Genomic DNA, 17,734 nt, shown 5'->3' on the forward strand with positions numbered 1-17,734 from the left:
TCTTTGTGAAGTTCACATGTATATCGTGAAAGCTAGGTCAGAACACGCCTCGTGAACTCAATAACATGGCACACAGGCATCATTATCAAACGTATTTATAACGTGGCGCGCCAAGTGATGCCGAAAGTCTGATGTAAACAGTGTTCTTTTTTTACAATGGCAAGATACAAACATTTATGAAGTGTTTCATGCCGTCTTGATGAAAAAGGTAGCGTCCATACTTTATGCAGTGATGTAAAAAAAGCTCCCCGAAATAATTTCCAGACACAACATTTACACAAAATGAGATAGGTAAAGGGTGTAAGGCAAAAGATGAACACCTGCGTCTTTAACACGAAAACATTCAAAGCGGTGCAGCAACTGAGTTGATGACAAGTGCTGTTGGCTCTTTGGCAATTGAGTCCTGTGGACATTAACACTGACTGCTGCAGTGACTGTGCATATCAGATGGCAATGACAACCAGCCATAGCAATGATTCAAAATGGAATTTTCAACAGCTTTCAATTCCTGTCATCAGAACACAATCAACCTATCCGAAAAGTTACAAAGAGGATGCCCAACAAGATGGCTATCAGTGGTCACAACAAACATACAAGCAATATGAACAAAAAGTTGGCCGACGCATTACAGCCCGTTCTTTTATCTACATAGTACGATGAACAGATAAAGGGAACTCAACAGTAACCTGCTGGCATTCGAACATTCTCTCAGATATTAGGAAGTGTGCAGTTTGCACAGGCAGAACACTTCATATTGCAATGAAAAATCAACTTCTTGCTGCTTTCCTAGCCAACCCTACCGCCACCCCCACATAATTTTTTTTTCCAGCTGTGATTTGCAAGAGGCAATCTTAGCCCACCAAGAGCATCCATATTTTGTACAATTCCAGCTTGGCAAAGTAAACTACAAATCCAAAAGAAGAACATTTATCAACAAAAAGAAGTAAAATAAAATAAGTATCCAAAACAAGCAATAAGCTTTCCTACATGCCTTTCACGAAGCTTTATATACATGTATAACGCTCCTTCTGATGCACATTGCCCTTTTACACCTCCTCCTCCCTATGAAGCCGAGATGGCCTGCACACCTCATGTTTTCTTTGAAACAAAGAGCTCACTGTACACGTCAATTCTGGTGTCATTATGAAAATAAGGAAGCAGCACAGAGGGGAGGATGACAGTGAGAAATTAAATTGAATCACTGACAGGGCATGGTCGGCAGAAGTGGCATCATGCTCAAGCTCCTATGTACACAATGTTTTGAAAATGATAAAAAAAAAAAAAAAAACAGTTTGCCACAACACATCCCTGGAGGGCACTAGTGTACAGAGAGCACTGTCGTCCACCACGCGCACCTTTCCCATGTCTCATGATGGGTCCATTATTTCCTCGGGTTCTTCCTTGACTTCTGCCACCTGAATGGTTGCAGTGGCCGCAGAGTCCGACGTTGTGGCAGCCACGGTAGTCACCGGGTGATGCAACTGCGCGGCAGATGACGTTGCCGTTGAGAATATCCCCTTGACTGCAACATTGGATGGCTGAGCCATGGTGACCACAACCACTTTGGTCAGTGAGGCAGATGAGGTGACGGTCTTGGTTTGGATTGTGTTGCCTTGGGGTGTTGGTGCTGCCGTCACAATCTTCACCAGCGTCGGCGTCGAGGCGACGGTGCTGGTGCTACTGTTACTGTTGTTGACAACACTCGTGGCAGCATTGGCGAGTGGGCTTGCCGGTGCGGCCAAACGTGGAGGGTTGGACGTGACGATGACATACTTCTGCGGCGCTCCCGGCAGCGATGCTGTGGGAACCCGAGGAGTGGGAACTAGTGAAGATGCACGTGGCGCAGCTTGAAGGAGACGAGACGGCTGGGAAAAAAAGAATGTCCCATATTAATTTAGAGCTAGTTCACCTGGGGTCGCATAAAAAAAAAAAAAAAGCTACAATGAAATTGATGACCTTTCACCACCCTCATAGCATGCTGTCAAGCACGTGTATAATGGCGCAAAGCCCGCAAAACTTTTCATACTACACTTATACCTTGTCAACAAGCCTTCACTGTCAGTACAATAAGCTTTTTCTAAAACAAGTTTACCGGTATTTTTATTTTCTGGCATTAATCGTACCCCAGAAATTAATATTCTCCGTTTCTTGCTTTATAAACACTACTGGTCTTGGCTGACACATTCAAACATCACAGGCTGCTCATTATGCAGAGAACTGCAAATAAATGCTGCAGTTACCATACATTGGGCTTGAATACAAAAGCTGGGAGCGAGATTCCATTGAGAGAGAAATCTAACAAAGTAGCTGGGTGCTTTCGCAGTACAAGCATTCCGTTACTCTCGTGAGAAACAACGTTTTCGTGCTACGCTCTTGGTGATTCCAAGTTGAAATAGATCATCGCATATCAAGAGGTGTGATCTTTACTGGTGACAGCAAGTCGTATTTTGTATTAGTCTCAAGTCACCTGTATGTTGTGTAATGTCACGCCCATGGAACATGTTAGTACACAAGACATGCGAAGCAAATAACTCGTGAGGTCACACACACCTGCGTAACTGTAAGAGTGGTGCGTGCTACCGATGCCGTGGTGGTGGGCTGCATGCGAGCCCTAACCACCTGGGCATGCAGAAGGTGCCCCAGGTAGCCGTACTCTGCCCGGTACTCGTCCGCATTGTCAGGTGGCGTCCGCGTTGCTTTCAACACCGGCGCCAGCACCCTCTACTCGGCAGAATGAGGAAAGGGAGGCAGAGGAGAAATAAATAAGTTCTTTTTCTTTTTCAACAACTGAGCAATACCACTAGTGTAAAAATAACCGAATGCAAGCAAAAAATAAATCCGTTGTCGGGCCCCTCACAACAACACAACACGGCCACAGCGGTCCATGATCGGACACTGTTCGACAAGTTCTCTTGTGGTTGATTCACGCACCCACTTTCTCAATGCGTTATGCGCCAATTCTAAATAAGCAAGTAGATGGCAACTTGCCCAAGTTGCCGTCTTACCGAAGCAAGTAAACTTCTTTTACTTGAGCTTTGATTTCTTTAGTTTCAGACTGGAATGGACAGAAGGTAGGTGAAGGTTTCGGACCACAAAGGATTAATAAGAAATAACATTGCACAATTTTTCACCTATTCTAGGTTTTTGAGAAGCAACGGGATTTATCTTCGCATGAATCGACAAACACTGCCAGCAGGCCCGTAGCCGGGGGGGGGGGGGGGTCTCCCCCTGAAATTTTGGTGAAGTAGGTGTTTTTACCAAAAATAAATAATGAAAATAGGTGTTTTTGCCAAAAATAAATAATGAAAAGTAGGTGTTTTTCTCAAATAGTCAAGGTTTTCGTCAAGTGCCCCCCCCCCCCCCCTGAAAAAAATTCCTGGCTACGGGCCTGATTGCCAGTTTTACCTACTTCATTACATCAAAGTCCATACTTCACGCATCATAACTACAATTTGTGGGCGTGAGTGTACATCAAATTCAATTTTATTTTTGCATATTTGTGCGTCCAGTGTGCGTCATACTCCTTAGGTTCCAAAGTCCAAGTGATGAAAGCCATGGCCAGTTGCTGCAGAAACATGTCACTCGGCTTGCTCAGTGAATGGATTCAGGTCTGCTATGCCTTCTATGCAATAACCATTTCACGTTGTGACATAACAGTATGAGACTCAAGATTAACTTACATGATACATACCTACATCTTTATCATTCCTTCGTATGTTAAAGGGCCAGTAAGAAACCTTGCGGTCCAAAGTTTGTGATGGAGAGATAACTGCGCACTAGTATGATGTCATGCTGCCGCAAGAATTTTGCAAATAAGTGCTGTAATAAGAAAGTTACAGGATATAGAAGAACCCGCTTCGGCTGGTTTTGGTTTCTCGCTCGGCCTTCCCACCCTTCTCAGCAGCGAAGAGGGGTAGGCCCTTTGTCATGACTACGCCCACTTCGGCAACGTAACACGACGTCAGTGATTACATCATCAGCACGCATCCAACGACCGAGCAGGGCTTCCTCAACATGTTGCTCGTGTCAGAGTGGCGGGGTGAGAAATCATGGTGCGAGGCACTGGCGAGGTTACCAAATATGCCATGGTGCATGCACCCTTCCCCGTGCGGTAAAGTCACGAGACACCTCTTGATCTCTGAGGCTTTCATTCTGGTGATACCGCTTGTCCCGGTAGTCTCAGCTCCATCAAAACGGCAGAGGGACTGCGCTGCCAAAATTGCATCACCGCAGGGCCAAGGCGCCGTTTCGTAGTGCAAAGGACCAATAGACAAAATCTGTACTTTTCGCCGGTGCAGTGTCGTAATGTTGCTCATGGGCAACATTACGTCACTGCGCAGGCTTAAAGGACTGGTCAGGCACAGGAGAGGGGCGCCGGAATTGTTTTTTGAAATGGAGCATCTGCGCGGCATGCAGCGCAGATGCTACCGCACATCTGCGCTGCATGCCATTTGCAAAATGTGATACCTGCAACCTTCTGCATGAATTAGCAAGCTTGTATGGGAGGTGTAAAAAAATGCCTGAGCTTGCTTGCTGGCCCTTTATGCATATTTTATGGTTACAAATGCAAGCAGTAAGAGAAGCCTCTTTAGACTTCGTAGTGCTGCGTCGTATGTGAAACAGCGTGTGTGCCTGGAAAAGCCTGGTGTCAAAGCATACCAGAAGCAGCTGCTTGATGTGCTCAGCTGCCTTCTTGTCCACGGGCGAGACACCGGGCTCCTCGAGACCCTGGCGCAGTTTTTCACCCAAGGCCCGCACTCGTGGCAGCACGAAGGACCGCACCACCTCGGGCCCGAGCTCAGCCAACCCCGAGACAGCCCCGTAGTGAGATGCAAGTGGCATCTTGTCGTTCTGCAGTGCACGGCTGAACATGCGTGTCACGCGGGTCTGCACGTTGTTGGTACTTGTATTGAAGTTCCTGTGGGAACAGAAAAGGAGTGCGTCAGAATCACTGCAGTAGCAATATTAAGAAGACACAGGGAGTCAGAAGACACAGTGCAAGCTTTAATGTTCAGAAGCTTCACAGTGGACTATGGGTTGTAGTAAGTGAGTTCCACGAGTTTCATGGCAGTGTTCCGAGACTTCTATGGCAATATGAAAAAGCATAATGAGAAAGAGAGAGAGGGGGATATTAAAGGGATACCAAAGCAGCGATTTCAATTCTATACCCACGCTGCCTTGAAATCATGTGTTAACAGAAAATAAGGGTAGAGCTGTGGCTTGGCTTGTCTTGACATTTTTATAGGGAGAAACTAAACGAAGGGAGAAACTAAACCAGCTAGAAGTATTACATCATGAAGCCAGCTGTCAACCAACCGTCATGGAGCCGTTCCTTTCGTCTTTTCTCTCTATAAAAGTCTGCCTAACAGACAATCCTGTACTTGGCATATACGGGCATGTGTGCTTGGTTCCCAGTAGGTTTTCAATGATGCACACCTGTTCAAGTGCTTTTGCTGACCATTCTGTGTACATTTTCTCCAGATGAGCTTATGCAAAACTGACATGTTTATAGTATTTGTAGGAATGTGCAAATGCAGCTTCAACACACTACTGTCCTCCACGTTGACTTTGAGGAAGAGCGTGCTTTGAGTGCAGCGGGGAAAGAAAGAAGGCCAAGTTTACCTCGATGTGACTACAAGGTGTCCCAACTTTTCTTGGCCTGTTCTGTTAAATGTGACACTTCCCCCCAGCTCTTTCCTGCCTCTGTGGCTTTCAGAGCAATGCCATGGAGACGGGAAGGAGCGGGTGTTGTTTGTTTCACATTATACGCAAACAAGCTAAAAGAAGTCAACCACACTGTTTAGGTGCCCACCTCAGGTGTAGGTTGACACACTCCAACAGTAAGACTGGGAGGAGACTCACTTGCAGATTTGGGCCATCAGACGGGATGCAAAGTCTCGCAGTGCCCAATGGTTGTCCACGTCAGGCCTGGTGCACAGTTGCCGACTCACAATACATGTCGCCACCGAGGGTATCAGCTCATGCAACTACAAGAGGAAATACGCAAGTGCTGTTGTGTAGAACGTCTCATTTACAAAAGAACGCCGCTGTCTCCTTAACTCGTTAAGTGCCGATTAAATCACGAAAAATTGTTCGAAAATTGCCAATTTTTTGTATGACGTGAAATGCTTCAGTAACATTCAAAACAGAAAAATACTTGTGAAAACATTTTACGACAGATAAAAATGCTTTATTCGTCATATTTCTTACCGTCATGTAATATACCCTATACCTGGGACAATTGATGTGTATTCCGAAAGCAATTTCTGCAACTCCAGAAAGTAAGGGTTCCACCTGACTTCCCGTGGACAAAATGCACTATTCCTCGATAGTTCAAGTCAAACTAGATGAGGCTACCATCCGTGTGGTAGCGTTCAAACACGGCACTGCACCATGTTCGTTTAAAATGCGCACGAAACGCAAGGCATGCATTTCGCCGTTTAGTGTGCAGACTCTCATTCAATAAAAGCGCCAATCATGGAACCCATGCTGCCATCTATGTCTTAAAAAGGAAAACACCATTTGACGAGCTGCACTCATCAAAAGCTGCTTGAAACGCTGCTGAAGAGTCATGACGAGCACAGGTTGTCATAAGCAAAAAAGTGACGACTGCTCATGACGAACTCAGGTCATCATAAGCACTTAAGGGGTTAAAAAAGAACAAAAGTTCACAAATTAATTAAATTTCTGCATTACGTTTCACGAGTACATTATTCATAAACCTTCTACTGCATGTTCATTTTTCGCAAGACAAAGAAATCAACGTTTAGAAGCACTTCAGAGCAAGTACGTTTGCACACCACCGTTGAAACGACCCATAAACATGTATCCGTCATGCACATTAACATCAACATCATCTGTGAGCTATATGCTTACAAAAGGTGTTTGGCTCTAAGGAGCTCTATGCATTCAGGAGAGAAAGCCTGTTATCAAAAAATGTGGTGCATGTTTTGATGGAATGCGCAACTACTGGCTAAGGTGTTTCCATTAATCAACAAGGGCAACTAAAGATACAAATAATTCATGCTGGCACTCTTGAACTGTGCAAGCAGAACCTGACAACTAGTTCCCCTTCTCTCACGGGAAGAAATAAGTTAATCTCAGCAACCCATATCGTGAAGTACTGGTCACTTACATATTTCTCGAGGTACAAAGTCTGGTTGTCCAGCAGTGCCTTGACCATTCGAATAAGGTAAATGAGGAATGCCAGATTGTTCTGCACGACATTCACCTTCACCTGGAAATGCGGAGTAAGTGTCACGAATAAACCACAGAAACAGGTACAAGATATGGAACCATACACTACAACACAAACCTGCTACCTTAAAACTTACGAAATGATATAGTCAAAGTAAGCACTACTGAAATTTCGTGAATGATAGCATACATTAGTATCTTGCTAAACAGAGCCTGAAAAGACTGGGAAAATATGCTTCATGAGTTCCGGTGAGTGAGAAAGATGTAAAGAGGTGCGGCAGTCAAATACAAAACCATACAAATTGGGGACAGTTGTGCTGTTTAGGCAGCAATCTACCTCTCTCATGGTGCGATGGTGCATGCGCCTTTCCCCTAGTAGAAAAGTCGTGAAAAGTTCTCGTATGGCGTCTCTTGTCACAATCTCGGAGGCTTTTGTCCCTTTCGTCCTACCAATCCCGGTGCCAATAACGTACTATGCATGTGCACGCCTGCAACAGCATGTATGCTTCAACCGAAAAGCGGCATGGCTTAATTATGCCACACATGAAAATAGTGATGCTGGGTCTTTATAGTGTCAACGAGAGAAATATTTTCCTTTTCCTAACAATGCCACGGACAAAATGACAGGCCAGCTGCAGCCTGTCTTGTTAACAGTAATAAGACAGGTGTGATATGAGAGGACACGCACACACTCATGATGAATACTTCGTTCTCCTGTAGTGTTGCATATTACACTTGTAGCAAAGAAAAGTTCTAAATCAGTCCAGACAAAAGCTTCCTGCTTTGAGGACTGTTTGGCACGTAGATGACCTATTAGTAAAGAAAATGGCGAGCAACGGCAAAATTTTGCGCTGTTAGCTTCTTGCAAGCCTGAAACATTGCACTAATTATTTTGAATGAAATCAGGTTGTCTTTTTGCAGATGTAAGCTCGTTTCTTAATGATAAGAAACATACAGAATACAGCAAGCCGCACTCTCTCGTACTTCAAAATCAGATGCATGTTTCTTTTTTTTTTTTTCGATAATCAACAGGAAAGTGACTTATTGTGCCACAACCAGCGACCTTGAGAAGGCTGTCTTAGAGTTCCGAAAAACATTTTTGGCATGTAAAACCTCTGCATTCAGAGCAAGAAACATACAACAGTAATGCACTAAATCCCTTCATTGGTATCGACGAGCACAACCGATGGAGTGCCCTTCCTCATGCACTGTACGTGAATTCTGCTCACCCCTTCCGAGATGAAAGTGCATAACCGTGGCAGCATCTGGTGGAGACCTGGATCTGAAGCCAAGCTCTGCAGCGCTTCCTGCAGAGAAAAATTATGCAAAAATGTTTGCAAGTCGTAGTGTGACTGCCATAAACCGTCAAAAAAACATAACAATAGTATTGGAGATGGGGCAGAAAAGCATGCGACAGAGTACTAACACACTCACTTGAGCCCGAATGTTAATAAAGAGTCTACAGCTAGTACATTAAGGTCAGAAGAGAGGACAAAAGTTTTTCGTGTTGGTACCCCTTCAACATGCACAAAAAAATTAATGCATGAGTGTTTTCCATTGCTAATTTCTACTGTAATACAGGCACTTCGGCTGCTATTTTATCAGACTAAGTACTCAGTCAAAATGCCACAATTTGTTACAGAGAATTTTGGAGATAGGCGCTGCCATCATCACGTGGTTTGCATTCCGGAACATTACAGGCTATCTTGTTTCACTAACCACCTGAAAGCTGCATGTAGAGTAGCAAAACGTAGACTATTTGCATGACTGTCTCTACATGCCACCACCTAGTGTGCAGTGCCAAAAAAAGCACTTGTTAATCTAGACCATGCATGTGCTACCTCTGGCGCATGACATTTGCCACTTTCATCGAGCGCATGATTTGCACCAGTCACCTGCACATCAAGCTCGTGGTCACATGACACTAAACGCTAAGCTGCCACCAGCTCAGCACTGTGTCCCTTGAAATGGCAAAAATGGATCACCGCTCATGTTTCAGCAAACCTTTCTGATGGATGCTGCCTTTTTGGTTTGTTTTAGATTTGATGTTCCAGTGGCGGTACAGTGTACTATGTTAGGATGCAATCTTTCCATCTATCGAAAACAGGAAAGACTCGTTTGGATGAGTATTGTGTGTGCCTGTTCCAAATTCATGGTACTACCAACGATAGAAACTTTACAAATGCTCCTAGCAAGCATGCGAGAGAACTACGTATACAAGCACAAAAAAAAAAAGCATCTGCACCTGTCTGACACTCACCGCTCTCCGCGAGTCATCAGATCCAACACAGGCTTCTGTAATTTCCTTATAGTAAAGTTGTTGCTCCTGGAGAACAAAAAGGACAAAATATGAAAGTGGATTATTTACATTCATATATAATGCAGAAACGTAGATTCTGTAAATAATATTATTAGGAAGCGTCATCTGCTAGCACCAAATGCCTGCAAAACACTCTCCCAGACCCTTACTTCTTAATTTTGTTGAACTCTTTATACGCCATTAGATACAGGGAAGTGCCGTAAGGTACAAGTTACAAGGGAACCATATCGTTGGCAGCCAGAGATTTCAGTGGAAAGCATGCAGTGTCATATGCAGCCTTTCATTTTAGCTTTGCGCTAGCTGGCAGTCGCACACTGGAGTGCTACACCTGACAGGCTGCTTCGAGATGTACACACATAGCTACAGAGCCAATCTGCATTTGTTAATGGAATACATGTTACAACTTAAATGTTTGCTGCTCTAAAGCTTCGAATACGTACATCTATAGCATAGCTTCTGAACCTCCAGTCGCCATAGTAATGTTGTCGCAACAGAGCAAGTGACAGCACTCTCACTTAGTCACTTAGCCAGAAAATTTGTTGTTTTTTGTCTGGGAGACCCTTCCTATGACTGAACACGACAATACAAGAAGGTCGCATACTGTTATAAACTACCTAATTAAAGCAAAACAATATCTCCCTCGAGAAGTACTCAAATCCCTTTACTATATGCGTTTTACCATAACCATATTAGCTATTGTTTAGAATCATGGGACGTGACTTACATGACATACTTACAACCTCTACAAAAACTACAGAAAAGGGCCCTGAAAATAATCAGTAATCCAAACAGCAGCAGGGATACATCTCAAGACATTTTCCAAACACAGCACGTGTTATCGGTTAATGCACTATTTAATCATAGTAAACATAGTAAATAGGAGAAAAATATTGCTTTCTTCATTCTTTTTTACTGTTGTGGCTGTTTTTTTTTTGTTTTGTATGAAATTGTAAAATTTTTTTGGATATATTTGTATTCTGAATATTGTGTTCTATATGATTTTCTTTTCTTTTGTGAAACTGTGCTATCGCTGCCTGCATTGTAGAGGTGGCTGTGGGCCTCTGTCAAGTTGCTTGTTTCAAGCAACTTTTACCCGCAGTCTCCTCCATCGTTGATGGAAATAAAGAAGTTATTATAAGATATCAATTTCAGTTAATAAAATTATGTGCACTAACTTTCCTATTCCTCGTAATGTCTTTTCTTTTCCAACACACAGTACTAGACATGCTCTAAAAGGCAACCTCAACTTACCAAACTGTTATAATGTATGAGGTGAAGGAGTAATTGAATTCACTGTCACAAAAATCTAAAATATTTTGCCCCTAGAGGTTAAGACTGCATTTAATTTCAAGCAATGTAGCAAATGCTTTTTTCATGAGAACCAGCATCTCTAACTTACTTACAGTGATTAATTAGTGTATGTCATGAAGACTTTTATTATACATCATGACGCGTAATAGGACACCGTGCTGTTAAATTCTGCATCTGACCTGTCTGTTTTATTTTTAAAACTGTTTTTATTTTAAAACTATTTTAAAACTGAGTATCTATGATTATGTAAAGAAGTAAAAAAAATAAAGCACTTTCAAGCAAAAAGAAAAACGTTGGCATTGCAATCGCTAGAATATGAGCTTAAATGAGAGCTATGGACATGGCTGTTTCGTTACCATCTGACTACCCATAGAAAATATTCCATGACAGCGAATGTCCTTATGCCTACATGTAAGCTACTCTGTCACGATTCTGAATAATGGAGAATTCTATCAAATATGGCTATTCATACTTGCCTATGCGCCAGCACGTTACTGGGGAAAAAAAAAAGCACATACAGGTAAATGGAGTTTCTTTTTCCCAGTAACGTGACTGTGCCTATGACAGAAAGAAAGGTCAATCCAGGCCCTTAGCATACGAGCTGCCACTTACCACAGACAGCTCGTGCGTGGCGAGCTGCTTGACGCGGACAGTTTCGACATGCTTGGTGCGTTCTTGCTTGCTGGGAAGGCCGGGTACCTTGGAGCCAGGAACCACTACCTTACTCAGCTTGGTGACTGGGTCAATGCTCTCCACACGTTGCAGGTCCTTGGAAACTGCACAGCACGAGCAATGTACTTTCCATGTCATGCTAACGTCGACAGTACTGAATCAATTGCCTATGCTTAAATTCTTCTAGTCTACTACTTCAATGCACCCATGATCGGAGTTCTTTAATCACATGAGTTGCGAAACTCCCCAGAGGCCCCACGTATCAAAATCCGGACATGCCATTGGCCGAAATCGCGGGGGTCTGCTGATTGTCGCATCATCTGTTGACCAAAAAATAAACTAATAAACGCTCATGACAACGCCTTCTCTGCGTGCGGCGTTGAGCAGCTTGTGAAAAGCACATGCAAAGGGCACCGCGGCGGCGCTCTAGTGTTTTGTACTGCTGCTCCCAGATGGCGCGTCAATGTGCAGGCTCCCGCAGAATCGGTTTCGGAACACAGTTTTGCATCTGGTATGACTGAAGAACTCTGCCCACGAAGTCGTCTTTAAAGGGGTGGTGCCACCAAATTTGTGGCTTGCGCGTTCTTTGCTGTTGGTGTTTCCCATAGCTTCAGGAAGCATGATGCACGCACCAAGATTCATGTATTCTCGCTAAATAATTTAATATCGCCTTTTGATGTGGACAACTTTCGGTTTCGGTTTCTGGGCGCCGAGCTTGGGCAGTGACATAGAAGTGTAGGAGGCGTGGTCATGTGACCACACAAGGCTGTGACGCACATAGCCAGAAAGCGATCGAAACTCGGCGAGTGATTTAGCAACCGATGCTTTGCCGGTACTATAGTGAACTAGAATGTACTCTAGTTCACTACAGCCGGTACGTACGTTGCGGAAGTGGCGGAGGTCCGGAGGTCACTCACGTTAATACAGTAGATTTGGTGTGACGTCACTACAACTTTCGTTGCCTATCCTACAGATCTACGTCAGTGTTGGCGCACTAGCGATGGGTTTCGATCGGGAGAATGGGCATTTAGGTACACTTTGGCAGCGAATTAAAATATATTCTAAACGTTTGCTGTGTCCGACCCTTCGTGTGGAATGTCCTTGAATACAGAGGAAACCCATAACAGGCTTGTTATAGCCTTGAAATTTGATGGCACCACCCCTTTAACCCCAGCACAAGTGTAACATGTTTTGGACTGCATGTTTCAGATCACACAGCGATGATTCTTGAACCCAACAGTAACAGGTAGCTGTTCCATTATTTGGTAAGTACTGTGCCATTTTACAGCCTCATGTAATTGAAAGATTACATATATATAACTGCTTAATTGTTCTCCGAAAGGTCTCATGCTCTTAAGGAAGTGGCAACAAGCAAAAGGAACTACAGCATAACAGTCATTTTACTAACGGCACATGTCACTGAAGTGAGAAAAACAAAAATGAGAAAAACCTTCCATACCAGGTGGTGGGTTCTCGGGTACTGTAGGCTGGATTCCTTCTATACTCAGCCAATGAGCTGGAATGAAAAAAGACACCGATTAACACACAATGAAGCATATAGACATTCTAGCAACAGCAACAACAATGGGACAGGCAACACATCTTTCCACTTTCACGACAAATCACCGAGAATCTTGTTTAAAATAGTTTTCCCCTCAATTCTTACTGAGAAAATCATATGCAACGAAAACACTATGATGACCTCAGCCATTTCATAATTCCAAGAAACAGAGATGTTAGACTTTTTGCTAACAAAACTCTGCCTTAACCAGGCAGAGGGCGTGTCGCGGTTAATAGCAATACTGTAAGCATCTCTTTAAGTATATACACACTATATTGAACATTGTAATTGACCCTACCTTTTATGGAAACATCCAGTGGGAGCTTAGGCAACTGAGAGTTAATGACTTCATTTAGCTCCAACTCTTTTTCTTCAACAAAGAAGAGCTCTCGGCCGCCACCACTGGCATATCTGAAAGGCACATAGTCTGGACAATGGAAACCGTAGAGTGGCTGAAATGGATACAATGATGAGTCATTAGATTGCAAAAAGAAGAGCTATACAAAAGTGCAAGGAATAAAACAAAGCCCTACTTTCAGAAGCCAGAGCATATAAACACATTGTGGCTGCCATTCGAAATTAACTTATCAACACAAATTTTGTCTTTGCATAGCATAAGAAATGTCATGTTTTTTGTTTCTTGTTCATTCTCTCTGCAAGAAAACACATCTACGCTGCAACGTGTTACTATCACTGTAGTTTAGAATGACTCAGAAAATACAAAATAAATAGCTTAATTTCTCGTGTGCAAGTTACGCTGGCACAGCTTCATTTGTTAACCGTTATTTCTCAACCGGTTACTATCATCAATACCTAGTTTCTAATACTGAATGAATGCTCTCATCCAAGAACTACAATAGCCATGTAAAGGTATGAGATTATGAACAAACACCACATTTATTAAATTTGTCACTGAATTAGGAAGTGCAACAAGACTGGGCTAAATACGGAGGTAACTTATAGCTGCACTCAGATCTGCTATGAATAATGACCGTTCCACTACAACACGTAAATAGGTATCTTTCAAGTCTCCTTAATGTGTACCATGTTTTCACGCTGCTCAAACTATATTTTTTTATTTTTCTATGTTGGAAATGAAACCCTAGGTGAATGTTGAATAAACTATGACTGCACGCAACGTCCATCACTGCCATGAGGCATCGCACTGCTCTCCACAATGCGAAAAAGTGAAGCTATTGCCGATCCAGAATAACACTTTTGCTTTTCACAAGAATTTCTTTTCTTTTTCTGTAGAGAAGTATGGGGGCTTTTGTTGTAAAGTGGTACTGCCTAGGATCATTGTATTGTCACATCAATTGCCTCTGTGTATGGCTAAGAGCCAATTATAGTCTTCTCTCGACATTTCTGCTCACACGTCCTTGACACACATCCTCTCCTTTTGCACCTCTGTTTCCTTGCTCGCTTTATTCAACTTGTTTGCCCCATCAGTTCTTTCAAAACACCTGTTCACATTAGTGTGCAGTCATACATTGCCAAATACATAGCCAAAGGCAACAAAACATGTTTAGATAACACCTTTTCTACAGCTTGCACACAAGTTCTCGTTCTCATGCACTTCCATGTTTAGAAAACGCACATATGCACGAAAATACATGATTGTATGGACGGCAGAAAAAACATGCCCGCTTATTATAGCATAGTGGTTGTTTCAGACAACTTTAAAAAAAAAGCCTTTTTTTTGTTTAAGTGACTGTATTTGTTAGTAACCTGCTCAAGAAGCCACCAATATTCTGCTGTATTCTTATAACTATGTAGTTAGTAGTTATCAATTACTAATCTTTTTATTAGTACCTTTCCATACACATAGTTGAAAGAGCAAACTTGAAAACATATCTCTTAATTGTTTATAACACACTACCTTTTGCCATAGCTTTTTAAGATTTAAAAAATCAGAGAAACTATGCGATACAAGGGGTGGCAAACCATAATGACTTCGTGTGGTTTTCAATATGCTTTCTTTTAAGCACACAGACCAAAATAAAGGGAGACTGTGCAAATGGTTGAAAGTGAGATTTTTAAGCGCACTCCATAAACTTAACATTGTGGCCATAAAATTTCCATGGATCTTAATTGTTTGTTCTTTAATTTGTGCGACCTTAATTGAGGTATGTCCAGTATAAGCTATTGCAGCTACTTGCTACATCCTGCTGATGCTTGCTGAGGCCATGTTTGTACAGTCTAAGAAAATATCATTTTCCACCAAGACAAAGGCAGTGGTTTCCGATTTCTGCTCTTGGAAAACGCTTCTGCCAGGGCTCTCGTTTATCACTGTTGCTCGTATTTGTACACCATGACATCAAGGAAGCTTTCAGACAAAAAAAATATATTTACTTTCAATGTCTTGTAGTAATCATGCCATGGAGAAAAGGCTCCTCAGACACATGTTTGCCATACCTTTACACAAAGAAAGTGTAAAGTAGTGTGCACAGTAATGTACACAACACTAATTTTTCTTTTTAAAATGGCCAACCTAGGCACACAGCTACACAAGAGTGGCAAATTTTCTATGCCATTCATCATTATAATGTTTATAATGCCAGGTCCAGCATTTTGAGAGAAATTAGACACGCTTCCCAACGTTCATGCCTTGTACGTGTGATTCTTCTATATGCAAGGCACGTGTGGACTTCGGAAGTAAGCATCAGTACTACGTCGAAGTGAAGCTAAAGAACAATACTGCACGAGCTTACACAGGCAAAATATTGTTTATTCAGATCTAAACTCTTGTTTATCTGGCTTTTTGGAAAAAGGTTGGGTGTCAGCCGACATCACAAAGAGCATTGCTTCTCTATTAGAACTTGACATCCCAAACACCACACAGGTGTGTTGTTATGACAAATTTGAGAGCATCTTCTTGAGCTCGGATCATCTCCTGTTTTAAAAAGAAAAAGTACTCAAAACTCCCAAGCTTGAGCGTTTCCTTCCTTTAGAACGAAATTTAATGCTTGTTTATCTATAAACTGGACCCAAGAAATGCTGTTAAAATCTCAACAGGTCATAAGGACCTTGTTCAGGGCTGTTAGGATGCCTTTTTATTTTATTTTTTATAGGCATTCTGTAACACTGCTTACGGTATGGCTGACACTTCCAGAATTGCAGAAGTGCAACATACTATTAAGCACTTACTTCAATTTACCAAGCAGCACCTATTCACACAAAAGCTGCTGTAAGAATATGGTGAAAGCGAAAGCATTTAAGAGACACTCATTTAGCCATCAGCCTAATTACCCATAAAGTTTAATGCTATATCAAAAGTCAGCTCATCTCTCTAGGATGCAATAACATGCTGGAATGTATACCATGTTCAAGTGGACATCATTATAGTATAACAGCAAGAAATAACTACGGTTAGACTCCCCAAAAGTGGAGTATACAATTATCTCCAACACTCATAGTTTGAGAAAAGAAGAAAATGTGCAGAAATGTGGGCGCGGTTACACGCACAATCAGTTCAGACCGTAAATTGAGGTACTAAATAAAATTGAAATAAACTCTCGGGCCATATTTTACGACGCGATGCACAGATAACAAGTTGTTCGAGTCAAAGTGAAACCGTGCTGTGGTCAGCACAGTTTCATCGCACAAGAAGAGTGACGCTCGCAGCAGCAAGAGGGGTTTGTTTACAAAAAGCGAAAGAAAAAAAAAATGCTGATCTCGAGACAGACTGGAAGGACGCCGCAACCCCAGCGGCAGCCTCCCGCGATGCGTGCATCGCATGCGGCATGCAGCAGCTTACGACAGCGGTTAAAACAGGCCAGCGAGCGCGCCATCGCGCAAACACGACAACGAAATTTTGCCGCTTACCTCGACGTTTTTCATCTTGAGCGCGTTGTCGAAATCGAACGTGGACAGTTTTCTTCGCTTCGCGTGTCCCATAAATTTGCTGGCATCCTGTAAGAAAAGTAAAAAAAAAAAAAGAAATAAACAAACGCGAGAAAAAGAGCCTCGAGCGACTATGTAGGAGAGAAACCGTCGCCCAAAGCAGCCGAAACACGATCGCACGCGCTACACGATACGCGGATGCAGATGACAGTGGGGCGAAGGAATGTTTCATTTACGTGCTCTTTCAGTGCGCATGCCCTGGCGTTAGATTTCAAATCGCTGCCGCTTGGCGCGCGAATGCGCGTGCAGTGCGCTCAGCGGGGCAGTAGCGCTGTCAAGGCACGGCTTGAACAATTCGCATTTTTAGCGGATATTATTGAGCACAGGCGGCAGAAACATCAAGCACAGATCGAGGAGGATGTGGTCCATTTATCCACGCGGCCTGGAACCGCGGGATCGATGACATACCTGAGCTATAACTTTGAGACGGTATGTGATCTCGTCGGCAAGCTCTTTGGCTGCTTCGTCGGGTAAATTCGAAATTCCGATTGATTCGGCAATAACCTTCATGGACTCCGGCGAAAGGTTGCTGACTGTTTTCGACTCTTTTGAGGCCATGATGAAGAGCGGCTTAGTAATTTAGGTGCCGATCCGGTGTCCAAACACGGAGAAACGATCATCCTGCAGCCTTCCGAACAACGCCACGATCAACCAGCGCCATTTTAGTTGGAGCCTCCACGAGGCGCAAGCGTGCTCTTTCTCACATAAAGTCGAAAGCACAGGCTTACCACTAATGGCGCTGGCTGTTGTACAAAATATATTTAGTTCTT

General features: G+C 43.0%; 1 protein-coding gene across 2 annotated transcripts; it reads right to left on the minus strand.

Annotated features, from left to right (window-relative positions):
* Positions 1 to 79: 79 nt before the first annotated feature.
* On the minus strand, positions 80 to 17,650 carry LOC119387933 (transcription initiation factor TFIID subunit 6). Of its 2 annotated transcripts, none has more exons than XM_037655513.2 (12): positions 17,373 to 17,650; positions 16,887 to 16,973; positions 13,360 to 13,513; positions 12,960 to 13,016; positions 11,441 to 11,604; positions 9,458 to 9,523; positions 8,427 to 8,504; positions 7,136 to 7,237; positions 5,863 to 5,987; positions 4,660 to 4,918; positions 2,551 to 2,721; positions 80 to 1,865 (listed from the first exon to the last, which is right to left on the minus strand). In XM_037655513.2, the coding sequence occupies exons 1-12, from the start codon at positions 17,520 to 17,522 to the stop codon at positions 1,368 to 1,370; spliced, it is 1,911 nt and encodes a 636-aa protein (XP_037511441.1). In that variant the 5' UTR covers positions 17,523 to 17,650; the 3' UTR covers positions 80 to 1,367. The 2 variants fall into 2 exon arrangements, with proteins under 2 accessions (XP_037511441.1, XP_049269712.1); XM_049413755.1 differs by having other exon boundaries at positions 9,443 to 9,523.
* Positions 17,651 to 17,734: the final 84 nt, after the last annotated feature.

Source organism: Rhipicephalus sanguineus, chromosome 3, assembly GCF_013339695.2.
Source record: "Rhipicephalus sanguineus isolate Rsan-2018 chromosome 3, BIME_Rsan_1.4, whole genome shotgun sequence".
Classification (NCBI taxonomy): Eukaryota; Metazoa; Arthropoda; class Arachnida; order Ixodida; family Ixodidae; genus Rhipicephalus; species Rhipicephalus sanguineus.

Bases quoted from the DNA above. Each gene is read 5' to 3' on its own strand.
- LOC119387933 (XM_049413755.1), bottom strand. From the start codon at position 17,522: ATGGCCTCAAAAGAGTCGAAAACAGTCAGCAACCTTTCGCCGGAGTCC. The intron at 8,505-9,442 runs GTGCAGATGCTT...TTTTCTCTGCAG, and splicing joins GAGCGGTGAGTGTCAGACAG to GAAGCGCTGCAGAGCTTGGC. The intron at 1,866-2,550 runs GTGTGTGTGACC...TTTTTTTCCCAG, and splicing joins CCACTCTTACAGTTACGCAG to CCGTCTCGTCTCCTTCAAGC.